Below are 18,148 nucleotides of genomic sequence, written 5' to 3'. Positions count from 1 at the left end.
GGCTATTGCAAAAAGAGTTGCTTTTCTGATTTCAGCCTTGCTCTGTCAAGGTGATCAGTACAACATAAAACAATTGCTTTGTTTTTCTTTTTCTTTTCATTTGTGCACAAAATAATGCATTTCTAGTAATAAGTTCAAAATTATTTTACTAGAGCAGGAATACAAGGCTGAATAATATCATGAGAGCAAGCTCTAATTAACAATTCAGAGGTGACTACAATTCATTGTAAAAATTCTCCAAAATATTTCAGGATGGTGTTTGATCAAAAATGTCAAAATGTGGGTATATTGTCATGTATAAAATTGTTTAAATAATTGAATTCTTTAATTATTGTTTAAAGACTCTGATGTGTTCATTTAGTAACAGTTAGATCTCTCATCTATGACAAAAAATTTTCATATGGAAAGAAATTTGGCAAAGATAAGATCCTAGATTTCTTGTGCTCATGAAAACTGTCATGTAAACAAAGGGACAATACTCAGCAGGCATTCCTATATTTTAGTGAAACCCCAAGTGGATAGTCTCCATATTTCATCAGCTCATTTAAGGTAGAGGTTACGATTTCTTTTTTTTGTGGGTCATGGGGCTTAAACTAGGCCTGGGTGCTGTCTCTGAGCTATTCAGCTCAAGGCTACCGCCCTATCTTTGAGCCAAGCCCCACTTTCCATTTTCTAGAGGTTAATCGGAGATAAGAATCTGAGGTTCTTTTGTGCCTGGGCTGGCTTTGAACCTTGATCCACAGATCTCAGCCTCCTGAGTAGCTAGGATTACAGGCATGAGCCAACACATCCAGCTTAGAGATTGTGCCTTTATCCTTAGAACCCCTCCAGTCATTAGAAAGGTAGAGGAATGAATGGTTTCTCTTAAAAAATGTATACTAAGGTTTTCATAAATTATGAAGTTTGGGATTAGGTGTTATTAAATATACTTATGGTTATAAGAAACTTAGTGGAATATTGGGCACAACAGACGAAGAAAAGATTAGTTGGAATTACTTTAATATTATAATTACACACTTCTTGATCAGAGTAATTTATAATCAAGGGCAACATTTCCAACACAGTTCTGAGTCACTATAAGGACTTAATAATATGGAAATATAAAGAAATGATTTAGATTGCATGGTGTTTATATATATACATATATATATATATTTTGCCAGTCCTGGGGCTTGAACTCAGGGCCTGAGCACTGTCCTTGGATTTTCTCAGGGCCAGAGCTCTACCACTTGAGCCTGAGCACCACTTCCAGCTTTTATCTAAGTGTGGTAACAAAACATCAAACTTTGGTCTTCTTGTATGCTAGGCAAGCATTCTATCCCTAGGCCAAATTTCTGGCTCAGATAATTTTATTTTGACCAGTCCTCATATTTCTGCTTTTGTCTCCATTACATTAGGCAATACAGATAGATGAGAATGCCACTAATGAATGAAACATATCCTGCAGAGTTCATTCTACTAGGATTTGCTGACAGACCTTGGCTGGAGCTTCCTCTCTTCATTGTTCTTCTGGTCACATACCCCTTGGCCATGATGGGAAACATCACCATCATCCTGGTGTCCAGGTTAGACCCCCGGCTCCACAGCCCCATGTATTTCTTCCTCACCAACCTCTCCTTTCTGGACATGTGCTACACCACCAGCATCGTCCCTCAGATGCTCTTCAACCTGGGGACCTCTAGGAAGACCATCAGCTACATGGGCTGTGCGGTTCAGCTTTATGTCTTCAGCATAATGGGAAGCACAGAATGTGTCCTCCTGGCTCTTATGGCTTTTGACCGTTATGTGGCCATCTGCAGACCACTGCACTACAGTCTGATCATGAATCAGCGCCTCTGCATCCTGCTGGTGTCCATAGTGTGGCTGGGTGGATTGACCTATGCTTTCTTAGAAGCCACTCTCACATTACAGTTGCCCCTGTGTGGTATCAAGCACCTGGATCACTTGTTGTGTGAAATTCCAGTTCTGATCAAGGCTGCTTGTGGTGAAAAAGAGGCTAATGAACTCATTCTCTCTGTGGTATGTATTTTTATGTTAGCCCTTCCCCTATGTTTAGTCCTTGCTTCTTATGCTAGTATTGGATGTGCCATACTGAAGATGAAATCTTCTGATGGAAGGAAAAAGGCCTTTGGAACATGTTCCTCCCATCTCATTGTAGTTTTCTTATTTTATGGCCCAGCCATTAGCATGTACCTTCAGCCTCCCTCCTCCATCACTAGAGACCAGCCCAAGTTCATGGCTCTCTTCTATGGAGTGGTGACTCCAACCCTCAACCCCTTTATCTACACCCTGAGGAATAAGGATGTCAAAGGGGCTTTAGGCAGACTGGGAAGGAGAGTCATCAGTTCCAAATGACAACTGTGGACATCGAATCGTATAGTTTTTCAATAAGGTTTATATGGGTCTCTCTAATGACTTGTTCTTGTCTTACAAGTCTGATGCTATATATTCTTGAAACACATATCCCATTTCTTACATTCTTTAAAATAACTTAGGATATGGATCAAACTCAGCTAATATTCATCAGGTTATGTACACATTTATGAAGAAGTATTAAAACAATTTCCTTTTCTTGGCTTCAAGTTGATATAGTAACAGTGTTAAGGAGCTTGAACATTGGCTCTATAAAAAATAAGTTCATTAGATTTGTCTATTCCTTGTAAAAATAGTGTAGCAACCATTCACCAATGGCATTCCTATACTGAATGCTTTGATGAGTTGATTCAAATCTCAGTGGAAGAGCTTGGTGCTTTGAACATTCTTTGCAATGTGTTCTTTGCTATTATGCTATTAAAGTGTATTGAATTTTGTAAGCTTACTAACCTCAGTCCACATGAAAGTTTTTCCTTTTTTCAGAAGACTTTCTAAAAATTAACATGTAAGTTTGTGGTGTTTTGTATTTTTACTTTAATCATTTATCATTCATGTTATAATCAACAGAATAATGCACTAGGTTCAGACAACTTTCAATAAGATTCCTTTTAAATTTTTTTGGTTAAGTAATTGTACAAAGGAGTTGCTACTCAACAGAGCACTTGAGCCCTTCAGGTCAAGGCCTCCACCATACCGCTTGAGCCACAGCATGTCACTTCCGGTTTTCTGGTGGTTAATCAGAGATAAGGGTCTCACAGACTTTGGATTTAGTGAATAGGCTGATTTTGAACAATAATCCTCAGATTTCAGACTCCTGAGCAGATAGGAATAACATGAGCAGATATGAATAACACATGAGCCAGAGAAGACATGTGTGTCAGAAATGACACAAGTGCCAGACTTGACATGCATGTTAGTATCACTGGCACATGTGTCATTTCTGACATGCATGTCCACAAAAATACATGCCAAAAAGGCACATGCGTAAGAAATGACACACGTAAAAATGACGTGTCAGCACTATGGAAAGAAGTATGGCAATTCCTCAAAAGACTAAACAGAAGTCCCCTATGACCCAGCAGTTCCACTACTTGGCATTTACCCAATCAGCTAGAAAGAAGGACATACTAAATCCACTAGCACAACGATGTTCATTGCAGCACTATTTACCATAGCAAAGATATGGAAGCAACCCAGATGCCCCTTAGTTGATGAGTGGATCAACAAGATGTGGTATTTATACACAATGGAATTCTATGCTGCTGTCAGAAAGAATGACATCGCCCCATTTGTAAGGAAATGGAAAGACTTAGAAAAAGACATATTAAGTGAAGTAAGCCAGACTCAAAGGAACATAGGCTCCATGATTTCCCTCATTTGTCCTAATCAGTAGAAACGTTGTACTCTCCTAGCAGAGATTTACAATGGAACAAAACCTAGATACTTAAGGCCATATAGAATGATGCTAAATGAAAGGATCTCCAGGATATAGAAACAAAAGCCATATAATGAGTGATTGTTGTCTTTAAGGTACTGTTAGCTCTCATCTCTTTTGCTGTCCCTTGGTTATCTCATATTGTTATAATATTTGATAGGGAAGGGAGGGAAACAAGATGAGCGGCTGGGGTATGGTGGGGGAGAAATGGGGACCAGGACATGAGAAAGGGTATTAATGTATGTGAAGTAATGCACCTTTTATCTGGTGACTATAATGTAACTCTTGTATTAATTACAATAAAAAGCATATGAAAAAATTTTAGGATTATTTGTTACATTTCCATGGAACAGAATAACATTGGATTTTTAAAATATTGATTGCATTGCATCTCTGGATCATTTAGAGTAGCCTGGACAACTGAAAAATATTAATTTTTCCTATCAGTGAACATGGGACATCTTTCTATTTATTTGCATCTTCCTCAGTTTTTCACTGATGTTTCACAGTCTTTTTTTTTTTTTTGCCTGTTCTGGGGACTGAACTCAGGGCCTGAGCACTGTCCTTTGGCTTTCCTTAAGGCTAGTGTTCTAACACAGCACCACTTCCAGCTTTTTTCTATGCATGTCGTACCAAGGAATTGAACCCAGGTCTTTGTGCATGCTAGGTGAGCACTCTACCACTAGGCCAAACTCCCAGGCCCATAACCTTTTTTATTGTAATTTCTTGTTGGTGTGATGCACAGAGGAGTTACGGTGACATTCATCACATAATGGGTACATTACTTCTTGAACATTGATACCCCTTCCTATGTTTTCTCCCACTTTCCTTCCTCCTCCCCCTCCCAATCATCTCGTTTTTCCCCTTCCCCTCACTATTTCAAAGAAACAAATAATGCTTATAATGTACAGTTTCCAGTGTTCGAAGTCTAAAATTTACTTTGGAACACATCTAAAATCAGAGGACAATTGTGACTACACGGTGTGAAGCTGGTAGCTAGTTGCACAGTAGGAGAATTTCCATCAAGAACTATCTTAAGGAACCGTCTCTGCTAAATCATGTGGGAGAATAAATGAGTGGCCTGTGTAAAACAATGCCCAAGAGGTCCCAGGAAGAGCATACAAAGAGCAGGCCTCCGAGCTAGCTGTTTGTGGCATTTTTCTATGACTGTCTTCTTAATTCATGCCTTTTTTCTTTTGTAATAATACCCTTTGTTAACTGAAATATTAGTAATTTTGAAGACAATTCTTGAATAATTGTCTATAGACTACCATTTCTCTATTCTTCTCTATGAGTTTGAAAAATTCCAAAAAAATCCTTCATAATTCCTTTTTATTGAACTATATCAAAATAAGGTAAGGAATACAACAGTTATTTTCAAAGTCATACATTCTCTGGGAAGGTAGGAATGTGCACAAATTATTGTGCCTAATGCCTATAAGTAGAAAAAAGTAGAAAATCTTCCTTTTCTGAAAACCTTTTTTAAAGCTTTGGATATACCTAGTGAGGTGCCTTATGAAAAATGAATTTCTTTGTAATTATTCTGTCTCTTACGTTTTAGGCCAATCTTAGAGATGTGTACATTTCATTCAACACAATATCTGACAGATGTGAAATACCTGAATGCAGAAATTAACCTTCATCAATCATGTGGAATACTTTCTAAATATGTTGACAAAATGTCATGGGCTAACATGTTCATATTTTATCTTATTTTTATCTAGCTGTTTTATCTAGTTGTCTTCATGTTAGATAAAAATAATATAGTTATTCTTTTATATATAAGAATTTTACTATAGATAAAATTAAAAGGGCCTGAACATACACATTCAATACTGTGATAAAGATGAATTATGAGGTCCGGGAGTTTGGGCTAGTGGTAGAGTGCTTGCCTAGCATGCACGAAGACTCGGGTTCAATTCCTCGGTACCACGTACATAGGAAAAAAGCTGGAGGTGGTGCTGAGGCTCAAGTGGTAGAGCTCTAACCTCGAGGAAGTCCAAGGACAGGGCTCAGGCCCTGAACTCAAGCCCAGGACTGGCAAAAAAAAAAAGAATTATGAGTAATATTTATTGTAATAAACATGCAACTGATAGTACTGATGTATAAAAGGAAGAATTGGGCACTTACTAAAGTGCCTTTTTTTTTCCCCAGTCCTGGGCCACGAACTCATGGGCCTGAGTACTGTACTTGGACTTTCTCAAGGCTAGAACTCTACCACTTGAGCCACAGCACCACTTCTGGCTTTTTTCTATGTATGTGGTGCCGAGGAATAGAACTTGTGTCTTCGTGCATGTTAGGCAAGCACTCTATCAGTAGGCCAAACTCCTGGCCCCACAAAGTGCCTTTTAATAACTATGAATTAATAAATCTTCGTGTGGTGGGACGGGGAGTTTTGCCTAGTGGTAGAGTGCTTGCCTAGCATGCACGACGACCCAGGTTCGATTCCTCGGTACCACATACGTAGAAAAAAGCCAGAAGTGGTGCTGAGGCTCAAGCCGTAGAGCTCTAGCCTTGAGAAAGTCCAAGGACAGTGCTCAGGCCCTGAGTTCAAGCCCAGGACTGGCAAAAAAAAATCTTTGTGGTGGTAAAAAGAAACTCAATGAAGTAGAAGACACAAAAAGACATGGCTTCAAAGACCTAACAATAATTAAATATCATGAGAATGACATGAGAAAGATGAGAGATCTAAGAATAAACTAAGAAAGCTTACATATACTTCAGAACAAATCACATGTCAGGCACTTTTGCTGTCAAGTCTTGAGCTCCTGCTCATTGCTGCACAGTGCATGACAGATCAGATGAACCCAACTGAAATCATTCATGCTAAATGCCACTTGATGAAACCAACACACAGATTCATCCCCAAACACAGCTTTTCTGAAAACAATTATTTAATCCACCTAATTCTGTGTAACTTTAATCTTTCCAGGAAGTGAGTTATTTTTCCTTTGTTTGGTTCTCATCTTATGAAACCCATGATTCTGTTTGGCAGAATGGAGGTTGTCTTGATTAAAGAATTAATACAGTTTTGATTTGCATCTCTTTTATGACCAGGGAAGTCTTGTATTTTATTTCTTCATGATTGTAATCGTCATTCTTATTTCCTCTCTTCAAGTCTTTAGCCCATTTTTAAATAGGATGATTGTTTTTTTGAGGACTTGTTTTAGAGAAGTTCAATTTTTTATCTCAAGGTATATTTTAGATATGAGGCTTTTGTCTGTTGTATGGATAGTGAAGATCTTCCTCCATTTTGTTGGCTTTCTATTTAGCTTGCTAGCTATGTCCTTTGCCATACAGAAGCTCTGTAGTTTAATGCAGTTCCCTTTGTGCAAACTTTCTTTAATTTGTTGTGTTTCTGGGTCTTTATTAAGAAAGTTTTGACTCTTGCCAAGGAGTCCTAGTGTATCTCCTATTCCTTCTTGTGAAGTTTTCAGAGTATCTGCTTTTACCTCAAGATCTTTGATTCATTTGGAATTAATTTTGTTACAGGGTGACATATAAGAATACAAGTTAAATTTTCTTTCTTTCTTCCTTTTTTTTTTTTTTGCCAGTCTTGAGGCTTGAACTCAGGGCCTGAGCACTGTCATTGGGCTTTCCTCAAGGCTAGTGCTCTACCACTTGAGCCACAGAACCACTTCCAGCTTTTATCCATGTTCGTGGTATTGAGGCATGGAACCCGTCTTCATGCACGCTAAGCGAACACTCTATCACTAGGCCAAAATTTGGGCTCCCTTATCGAAGATTAGGTGGCTATCGGTCTGTGGGTTAGTTTTCAGATCTTCAGTTCTATTCCATTGATCCTCTAGCCTATTCTTGTGTCAGTGATAAACTTTTTATTACTATAGCTCTGTAATAAAGTCTGAAATTTGGTATTGATATTCTTTCAGCGCTGTTCTTTCTGGTAAGGATTGTTTTTGCTGTTTGTCTTTTATTGTTCCATATGAATTTTTGGATTGCCTCCTCTATTTCATATATGTATATCTATACATATCTCTCTCCATATATCATCAAGAAAAGAGTCATGTAAACAAAGGGAGAACACTCAACCAGCATTCCAACAATTCAGTGAAACCCCAAGTGGATAGTCTCCATATTCCAACACCTCATTTAAGGTAGATATTGTGGTCTTTTTTGTGTGAGTCATAGAGCTTGAACTCAGCCTGGGTGCTGTCCAAGAGTTCTACAGCTCAAGGCTATTGCTCTATCCCTTGAGCAAAGCCCGACTTCCTGTTTTTTAGAGGAGATAAGAGTCTAAGGTCCTTTTGTGCCTGGGCTGGCTTTGAACCTTGATCCTCAGATATCAGCCTCCAGAGTAGCTATGATAACATGTGTGAGCCACCACACCCAGCTTAGAGATTATGTTTTTATCCTTAGAACCCCTCCAGTTATTAGGTTTAGGAATGAATGGTACATCTGAAAAATGAATATTAAGATTTTCTTAAATTATGAAGTTTTCTTAAAATATGTAGTTTCGGATTGGATGCTAAATGTTCTTATGGTTATAAGAAGCATAGTGGAATATTGGGCACATCAGGCTAAGATTAGTTGGAATTACTTTAATATTATAATTACACTCTTCTTGATCAGAGTAATTTTTTTTTTTTTTTGCCAGTCCTGGGCTTGAGCTCAGGGCCTGAGCACTGTCCTTGGACTTTCTCAAGACTAGAGCTCTACCACTTGAGCCTCAGCACCACTTCTGGCTTTTTTTTTTTCTATGTATGTGGTACCGAGGAATCGAACCCAGGTCTTCATGCATGCTAGGCAAGCACTTTAACCACTAGGCCAAACTTCCGGCCCTGATCAGAGTAATTTATAATCAAGGGTAACAATTCCAACACAGTTCTAAGTCACTATAAGGACTTAATAATATGGAAATATAAAGAAATGATTTAGATTGCATGATTAATGGATATATACATATATGTATATATATATATATTTTTTTTTTCCAGTTCTGCACTTGAGCTCAGGGCCTAAGCACTGTCCTTGGATTTTCTCAGGGCCAGAGCTCTACCACTTGAGCCTCAGCACTACTTCTGGCATTTTTCTAAGTGTGTGGTAATGAGAAATCAAACCCTGGTTTTCGTGCATGCTAGGCAAGCACTCTATCACTAGGCCAAACTTCTGGCCCAGAAAATTGTATCTTTACCAGTCCTCATATTTCTGCTTTTGTCTCCATTATATTAGGAATTACAGCTAGAAGATAATGCCACTAATGAATGAAACATATCCTATAGAGTTCATTCTACTAGGATTTTCTGACAGACCTTGGCTTGAGCTTCCTTTATTCGTTATTCTTCTGGTCACATACCCCATGGCCATGATGGGAAACATCACCATCATCCTGGTGTCCAGGTTAGACCCCCGGCTCCACAGCCCCATGTATTTCTTCCTCACCAACCTCTCCTTTCTGGACATGTGCTACACCACCAGCATCGTCCCTCAGATGCTCTTCAACCTGGGGACCTCTAGGAAGACCATCAGCTACATGGGCTGTGCGGTTCAGCTTTATGTCTTCAGCATAATGGGAAGCACAGAATGTGTCCTCCTGGCTCTTATGGCTTTTGACCGTTATGTGGCCATCTGCAGACCACTGCACTACAGTCTGATCATGAATCAGCGCCTCTGCATCCTGCTGGTGTCCATAGTGTGGCTGGGTGGATTGACCTATGCTTTCTTAGAAGCCACTCTCACATTACAGTTGCCCCTGTGTGGTATCAAGCACCTGGATCACTTGTTGTGTGAAATTCCAGTTCTGATCAAGGCTGCTTGTGGTGAAAAAGAGGCTAATGAACTCATTCTCTCTGTGGTATGTATTTTTATGTTAGCCCTTCCCCTGTGTTTAGTCCTTGCTTCTTATGCTAGTATTGGATGTGCCATACTGAAGATGAAATCTTCTGATGGAAGGAAAAAGGCCTTTGGAACATGTTCCTCCCATCTCATTGTAGTTTTCTTATTTTATGGCCCAGCCATTAGCATGTACCTTCAGCCTCCCTCCTCCATCACTAGAGACCAGCCCAAGTTCATGGCTCTCTTCTATGGAGTGGTGACTCCAACCCTCAACCCCTTTATCTACACCCTGAGGAATAAGGATGTCAAAGGGGCTTTAGGCAGACTGGGAAGGAGAGTCATCAGTTCCAAATGACAACTGTGGACATCGAATCGTATAGTTTTTCAATAAGGTTTATATGGGTCTCTCTAATGACTTGTTCTTGTCTTACAAGTCTGATGCTATATATTCTTGAAACACATATCCCATTTCTTACATTCTTTAAAATAACTTAGGATATGGATCAAACTCAGCTAATATTCATCAGGTTATGTACACATTTATGAAGAAGTATTAAAACAATTTCCTTTTCTTGGCTTCAAGTTGATATAGTAACAGTGTTAAGGAGCTTGAACATTGGCTCTATAAAAAATAAGTTCATTAGATTTGTCTATTCCTTGTAAAAATAGTGTAGCAACCATTCACCAATGGCATTCCTATACTGAATGCTTTGATGAGTTGATTCAAATCTCAGTGGAAGAGCTTGGTGCTTTGAACATTCTTTGCAATGTGTTCTTTGCTATTATGCTATTAAAGTGTATTGAATTTTGTAAGCTTACTAACCTCAGTCCACATGAAAGTTTTTCCTTTTTTCAGAAGACTTTCTAAAAATTAACATGTAAGTTTGTGGTGTTTTGTATTTTTACTTTAATCATTTATCATTCATGTTATAATCAACAGAATAATGCACTAGGTTCAGACAACTTTCAATAAGATTCCTTTTAAATTTTTTTGGTTAAGTAATTGTACAAAGGAGTTGCTACTCAACAGAGCACTTGAGCCCTTCAGGTCAAGGCCTCCACCATACCGCTTGAGCCACAGCATGTCACTTCCGGTTTTCTGGTGGTTAATCAGAGATAAGGGTCTCACAGACTTTGGATTTAGTGAATAGGCTGATTTTGAACAATAATCCTCAGATTTCAGACTCCTGAGCAGATAGGAATAACATGAGCAGATATGAATAACACATGAGCCAGAGAAGACATGTGTGTCAGAAATGACACAAGTGCCAGACTTGACATGCATGTTAGTATCACTGGCACATGTGTCATTTCTGACATGCATGTCCACAAAAATACATGCCAAAAAGGCACATGCGTAAGAAATGACACACGTAAAAATGACGTGTCAGCACTATGGAAAGAAGTATGGCAATTCCTCAAAAGACTAAACAGAAGTCCCCTATGACCCAGCAGTTCCACTACTTGGCATTTACCCAATCAGCTAGAAAGAAGGACATACTAAATCCACTAGCACAACGATGTTCATTGCAGCACTATTTACCATAGCAAAGATATGGAAGCAACCCAGATGCCCCTTAGTTGATGAGTGGATCAACAAGATGTGGTATTTATACACAATGGAATTCTATGCTGCTGTCAGAAAGAATGACATCGCCCCATTTGTAAGGAAATGGAAAGACTTAGAAAAAGACATATTAAGTGAAGTAAGCCAGACTCAAAGGAACATAGGCTCCATGATTTCCCTCATTTGTCCTAATCAGTAGAAACGTTGTACTCTCCTAGCAGAGATTTACAATGGAACAAAACCTAGATACTTAAGGCCATATAGAATGATGCTAAATGAAAGGATCTCCAGGATATAGAAACAAAAGCCATATAATGAGTGATTGTTGTCTTTAAGGTACTGTTAGCTCTCATCTCTTTTGCTGTCCCTTGGTTATCTCATATTGTTATAATATTTGATAGGGAAGGGAGGGAAACAAGATGAGCGGCTGGGGTATGGTGGGGGAGAAATGGGGACCAGGACATGAGAAAGGGTATTAATGTATGTGAAGTAATGCACCTTTTATCTGGTGACTATAATGTAACTCTTGTATTAATTACAATAAAAAGCATATGAAAAAATTTTAGGATTATTTGTTACATTTCCATGGAACAGAATAACATTGGATTTTTAAAATATTGATTGCATTGCATCTCTGGATCATTTAGAGTAGCCTGGACAACTGAAAAATATTAATTTTTCCTATCAGTGAACATGGGACATCTTTCTATTTATTTGCATCTTCCTCAGTTTTTCACTGATGTTTCACAGTCTTTTTTTTTTTTTTGCCTGTTCTGGGGACTGAACTCAGGGCCTGAGCACTGTCCTTTGGCTTTCCTTAAGGCTAGTGTTCTAACACAGCACCACTTCCAGCTTTTTTCTATGCATGTCGTACCAAGGAATTGAACCCAGGTCTTTGTGCATGCTAGGTGAGCACTCTACCACTAGGCCAAACTCCCAGGCCCATAACCTTTTTTATTGTAATTTCTTGTTGGTGTGATGCACAGAGGAGTTACGGTGACATTCATCACATAATGGGTACATTACTTCTTGAACATTGATACCCCTTCCTATGTTTTCTCCCACTTTCCTTCCTCCTCCCCCTCCCAATCATCTCGTTTTTCCCCTTCCCCTCACTATTTCAAAGAAACAAATAATGCTTATAATGTACAGTTTCCAGTGTTCGAAGTCTAAAATTTACTTTGGAACACATCTAAAATCAGAGGACAATTGTGACTACACGGTGTGAAGCTGGTAGCTAGTTGCACAGTAGGAGAATTTCCATCAAGAACTATCTTAAGGAACCGTCTCTGCTAAATCATGTGGGAGAATAAATGAGTGGCCTGTGTAAAACAATGCCCAAGAGGTCCCAGGAAGAGCATACAAAGAGCAGGCCTCCGAGCTAGCTGTTTGTGGCATTTTTCTATGACTGTCTTCTTAATTCATGCCTTTTTTCTTTTGTAATAATACCCTTTGTTAACTGAAATATTAGTAATTTTGAAGACAATTCTTGAATAATTGTCTATAGACTACCATTTCTCTATTCTTCTCTATGAGTTTGAAAAATTCCAAAAAAATCCTTCATAATTCCTTTTTATTGAACTATATCAAAATAAGGTAAGGAATACAACAGTTATTTTCAAAGTCATACATTCTCTGGGAAGGTAGGAATGTGCACAAATTATTGTGCCTAATGCCTATAAGTAGAAAAAAGTAGAAAATCTTCCTTTTCTGAAAACCTTTTTTAAAGCTTTGGATATACCTAGTGAGGTGCCTTATGAAAAATGAATTTCTTTGTAATTATTCTGTCTCTTACGTTTTAGGCCAATCTTAGAGATGTGTACATTTCATTCAACACAATATCTGACAGATGTGAAATACCTGAATGCAGAAATTAACCTTCATCAATCATGTGGAATACTTTCTAAATATGTTGACAAAATGTCATGGGCTAACATGTTCATATTTTATCTTATTTTTATCTAGCTGTTTTATCTAGTTGTCTTCATGTTAGATAAAAATAATATAGTTATTCTTTTATATATAAGAATTTTACTATAGATAAAATTAAAAGGGCCTGAACATACACATTCAATACTGTGATAAAGATGAATTATGAGGTCCGGGAGTTTGGGCTAGTGGTAGAGTGCTTGCCTAGCATGCACGAAGACTCGGGTTCAATTCCTCGGTACCACGTACATAGGAAAAAAGCTGGAGGTGGTGCTGAGGCTCAAGTGGTAGAGCTCTAACCTCGAGGAAGTCCAAGGACAGGGCTCAGGCCCTGAACTCAAGCCCAGGACTGGCAAAAAAAAAAAGAATTATGAGTAATATTTATTGTAATAAACATGCAACTGATAGTACTGATGTATAAAAGGAAGAATTGGGCACTTACTAAAGTGCCTTTTTTTTTCCCCAGTCCTGGGCCACGAACTCATGGGCCTGAGTACTGTACTTGGACTTTCTCAAGGCTAGAACTCTACCACTTGAGCCACAGCACCACTTCTGGCTTTTTTCTATGTATGTGGTGCCGAGGAATAGAACTTGTGTCTTCGTGCATGTTAGGCAAGCACTCTATCAGTAGGCCAAACTCCTGGCCCCACAAAGTGCCTTTTAATAACTATGAATTAATAAATCTTCGTGTGGTGGGACGGGGAGTTTTGCCTAGTGGTAGAGTGCTTGCCTAGCATGCACGACGACCCAGGTTCGATTCCTCGGTACCACATACGTAGAAAAAAGCCAGAAGTGGTGCTGAGGCTCAAGCCGTAGAGCTCTAGCCTTGAGAAAGTCCAAGGACAGTGCTCAGGCCCTGAGTTCAAGCCCAGGACTGGCAAAAAAAAATCTTTGTGGTGGTAAAAAGAAACTCAATGAAGTAGAAGACACAAAAAGACATGGCTTCAAAGACCTAACAATAATTAAATATCATGAGAATGACATGAGAAAGATGAGAGATCTAAGAATAAACTAAGAAAGCTTACATATACTTCAGAACAAATCACATGTCAGGCACTTTTGCTGTCAAGTCTTGAGCTCCTGCTCATTGCTGCACAGTGCATGACAGATCAGATGAACCCAACTGAAATCATTCATGCTAAATGCCACTTGATGAAACCAACACACAGATTCATCCCCAAACACAGCTTTTCTGAAAACAATTATTTAATCCACCTAATTCTGTGTAACTTTAATCTTTCCAGGAAGTGAGTTATTTTTCCTTTGTTTGGTTCTCATCTTATGAAACCCATGATTCTGTTTGGCAGAATGGAGGTTGTCTTGATTAAAGAATTAATACAGTTTTGATTTGCATCTCTTTTATGACCAGGGAAGTCTTGTATTTTATTTCTTCATGATTGTAATCGTCATTCTTATTTCCTCTCTTCAAGTCTTTAGCCCATTTTTAAATAGGATGATTGTTTTTTTGAGGACTTGTTTTAGAGAAGTTCAATTTTTTATCTCAAGGTATATTTTAGATATGAGGCTTTTGTCTGTTGTATGGATAGTGAAGATCTTCCTCCATTTTGTTGGCTTTCTATTTAGCTTGCTAGCTATGTCCTTTGCCATACAGAAGCTCTGTAGTTTAATGCAGTTCCCTTTGTGCAAACTTTCTTTAATTTGTTGTGTTTCTGGGTCTTTATTAAGAAAGTTTTGACTCTTGCCAAGGAGTCCTAGTGTATCTCCTATTCCTTCTTGTGAAGTTTTCAGAGTATCTGCTTTTACCTCAAGATCTTTGATTCATTTGGAATTAATTTTGTTACAGGGTGACATATAAGAATACAAGTTAAATTTTCTTTCTTTCTTCCTTTTTTTTTTTTTGCCAGTCTTGAGGCTTGAACTCAGGGCCTGAGCACTGTCATTGGGCTTTCCTCAAGGCTAGTGCTCTACCACTTGAGCCACAGAACCACTTCCAGCTTTTATCCATGTTCGTGGTATTGAGGCATGGAACCCGTCTTCATGCACGCTAAGCGAACACTCTATCACTAGGCCAAAATTTGGGCTCCCTTATCGAAGATTAGGTGGCTATCGGTCTGTGGGTTAGTTTTCAGATCTTCAGTTCTATTCCATTGATCCTCTAGCCTATTCTTGTGTCAGTGATAAACTTTTTATTACTATAGCTCTGTAATAAAGTCTGAAATTTGGTATTGATATTCTTTCAGCGCTGTTCTTTCTGGTAAGGATTGTTTTTGCTGTTTGTCTTTTATTGTTCCATATGAATTTTTGGATTGCCTCCTCTATTTCATATATGTATATCTATACATATCTCTCTCCATATATCATCAAGAAAAGAGTCATGTAAACAAAGGGAGAACACTCAACCAGCATTCCAACAATTCAGTGAAACCCCAAGTGGATAGTCTCCATATTCCAACACCTCATTTAAGGTAGATATTGTGGTCTTTTTTGTGTGAGTCATAGAGCTTGAACTCAGCCTGGGTGCTGTCCAAGAGTTCTACAGCTCAAGGCTATTGCTCTATCCCTTGAGCAAAGCCCGACTTCCTGTTTTTTAGAGGAGATAAGAGTCTAAGGTCCTTTTGTGCCTGGGCTGGCTTTGAACCTTGATCCTCAGATATCAGCCTCCAGAGTAGCTATGATAACATGTGTGAGCCACCACACCCAGCTTAGAGATTATGTTTTTATCCTTAGAACCCCTCCAGTTATTAGGTTTAGGAATGAATGGTACATCTGAAAAATGAATATTAAGATTTTCTTAAATTATGAAGTTTTCTTAAAATATGTAGTTTCGGATTGGATGCTAAATGTTCTTATGGTTATAAGAAGCATAGTGGAATATTGGGCACATCAGGCTAAGATTAGTTGGAATTACTTTAATATTATAATTACACTCTTCTTGATCAGAGTAATTTTTTTTTTTTTTGCCAGTCCTGGGCTTGAGCTCAGGGCCTGAGCACTGTCCTTGGACTTTCTCAAGACTAGAGCTCTACCACTTGAGCCTCAGCACCACTTCTGGCTTTTTTTTTTTCTATGTATGTGGTACCGAGGAATCGAACCCAGGTCTTCATGCATGCTAGGCAAGCACTTTAACCACTAGGCCAAACTTCCGGCCCTGATCAGAGTAATTTATAATCAAGGGTAACAATTCCAACACAGTTCTAAGTCACTATAAGGACTTAATAATATGGAAATATAAAGAAATGATTTAGATTGCATGATTAATGGATATATACATATATGTATATATATATATATTTTTTTTTTCCAGTTCTGCACTTGAGCTCAGGGCCTAAGCACTGTCCTTGGATTTTCTCAGGGCCAGAGCTCTACCACTTGAGCCTCAGCACTACTTCTGGCATTTTTCTAAGTGTGTGGTAATGAGAAATCAAACCCTGGTTTTCGTGCATGCTAGGCAAGCACTCTATCACTAGGCCAAACTTCTGGCCCAGAAAATTGTATCTTTACCAGTCCTCATATTTCTGCTTTTGTCTCCATTATATTAGGAATTACAGCTAGAAGATAATGCCACTAATGAATGAAACATATCCTATAGAGTTCATTCTACTAGGATTTTCTGACAGACCTTGGCTTGAGCTTCCTTTATTCGTTATTCTTCTGGTCACATACCCCATGGCCATGATGGGAAACATCACCATCATCCTGGTGTCCAGGTTAGACCCCCGGCTCCACAGCCCCATGTATTTCTTCCTCACCAACCTCTCCTTTCTGGACATGTGCTACACCACCAGCATCGTCCCTCAGATGCTCTTCAACCTGGGGACCTCTAGGAAGACCATCAGCTACATGGGCTGTGCGGTTCAGCTTTATGTCTTCAGCATAATGGGAAGCACAGAATGTGTCCTCCTGGCTCTTATGGCTTTTGACCGTTATGTGGCCATCTGCAGACCACTGCACTACAGTCTGATCATGAATCAGTGCCTCTGCATCCTGCTGGTGTCCATAGTGTGGCTGGGTGGATTGACCTATGCTTTCTTAGAAGCCACTCTCACATTACAGTTGCCCCTGTGTGGTATCAAGCACCTGGATCACTTGTTGTGTGAAATTCCAGTTCTGATCAAGGCTGCTTGTGGTGAAAAAGAGGCTAATGAACTCATTCTCTCTGTGGTATGCATTTTTATGCTAGCCATTCCCCTGTGTTTAATCCTTGCTTCTTATGCTAGTATTGGATGTGCCATACTGAAGATGAAATCTTCTGATGGAAGGAAAAAGGCCTTTGGAACATGTTCCTCCCATCTCATTGTAGTTTTCTTATTTTATGGCCCAGCCATTAGCATGTACCTTCAGCCTCCCTCCTCCATCACTAGAGACCAGCCCAAGTTCATGGCTCTCTTCTATGGAGTGGTGACTCCAACCCTCAACCCCTTTATCTACACCCTGAGGAATAAGGATGTCAAAGGGGCTTTAGGCAGACTGGGAAGGAGAGTCATCAGTTCCAAATGACAACTGTGGACATCGAATCGTATAGTTTTTCAATAAGGTTTATATGGGTCTCTCTAATGACTTGTTCTTGTCTTACAAGTCTGATGCTATATATTCTTGAAACACATATCCCATTTCTTACATTCTTTAAAATAACTTAAGATATGGATCAAACTCAGCTAATATTCATCAGGTTATGTACACATTTATGAAGAAGTATTAAAACAATTTCCTTTTCTTGGCTTCAAGTTGATATAGTAACAGTGTTAAGGAGCTTGAACATTGGCTCTATAAAAAATAAGTTCATTAGATTTGTCTATTCCTTGTAAAAATAGTGTAGCAACCATTCACCAATGGCATTCCTATACTGAATGAATCCAATTAATTGCTTTGTTGAGTTGATTCAAATCTCAGTGGAAGAGCTTGGTGCTTTGAACATTCTTTGCAATGTATTCTTTGCTATTATGCTATTAAAGTGTATTGAATTTTGTAAGCTTACTAACAGTCTACATGAAAGTTATTCTTTGCTGTTAAAGTGTACTGAATTTTGTAAGCTTACTAACCTCAGTCCACATGAAAGTTTTTCCTTTTTTCAGAAGACTTTCTAAAAATCA

General features: G+C 38.7%; 3 protein-coding genes across 3 annotated transcripts; all 3 read left to right on the top strand.

The window, feature by feature from the left end:
* The first annotated feature begins 462 nt into the window (after positions 1-462).
* Positions 463-2,355, top strand: LOC150048063 (olfactory receptor 2B11-like). Its single transcript, XM_090355369.1, has 2 exons — positions 463-549; positions 1,398-2,355. Exon 2 carries the CDS (start codon positions 1,411-1,413, stop codon positions 2,353-2,355), a length of 945 nt encoding a protein of 314 aa, XP_090211495.1. The 5' UTR covers positions 463-549; positions 1,398-1,410.
* A 6,662-nt stretch (positions 2,356-9,017) lies between these two features.
* LOC150048062 (olfactory receptor 2B11-like) lies at positions 9,018-9,956 on the top strand. The gene has a single exon (XM_090355368.1). It carries the CDS (start codon positions 9,018-9,020, stop codon positions 9,954-9,956), a length of 939 nt encoding a protein of 312 aa, XP_090211494.1.
* Positions 9,957-16,616: 6,660 nt separating this feature from the next.
* On the top strand, positions 16,617-17,555 carry LOC150048061 (olfactory receptor 2B11-like). Its single transcript, XM_090355367.1, has one exon. It carries the CDS (start codon positions 16,617-16,619, stop codon positions 17,553-17,555), a length of 939 nt encoding a protein of 312 aa, XP_090211493.1.
* The last annotated feature ends 593 nt before the right edge of the window (positions 17,556-18,148 follow it).

Source organism: Megascapheus bottae, chromosome 22, assembly GCF_031878675.1.
Source record: "Megascapheus bottae isolate mThoBot1 chromosome 22, mThoBot2.hap1, whole genome shotgun sequence".
In the NCBI taxonomy this organism is placed as follows: Eukaryota; Metazoa; Chordata; class Mammalia; order Rodentia; family Geomyidae; genus Megascapheus; species Megascapheus bottae.
Note: the sequence above shows the minus strand (reverse complement) of the source record. Positions and strands in the feature narration are given on the sequence as shown.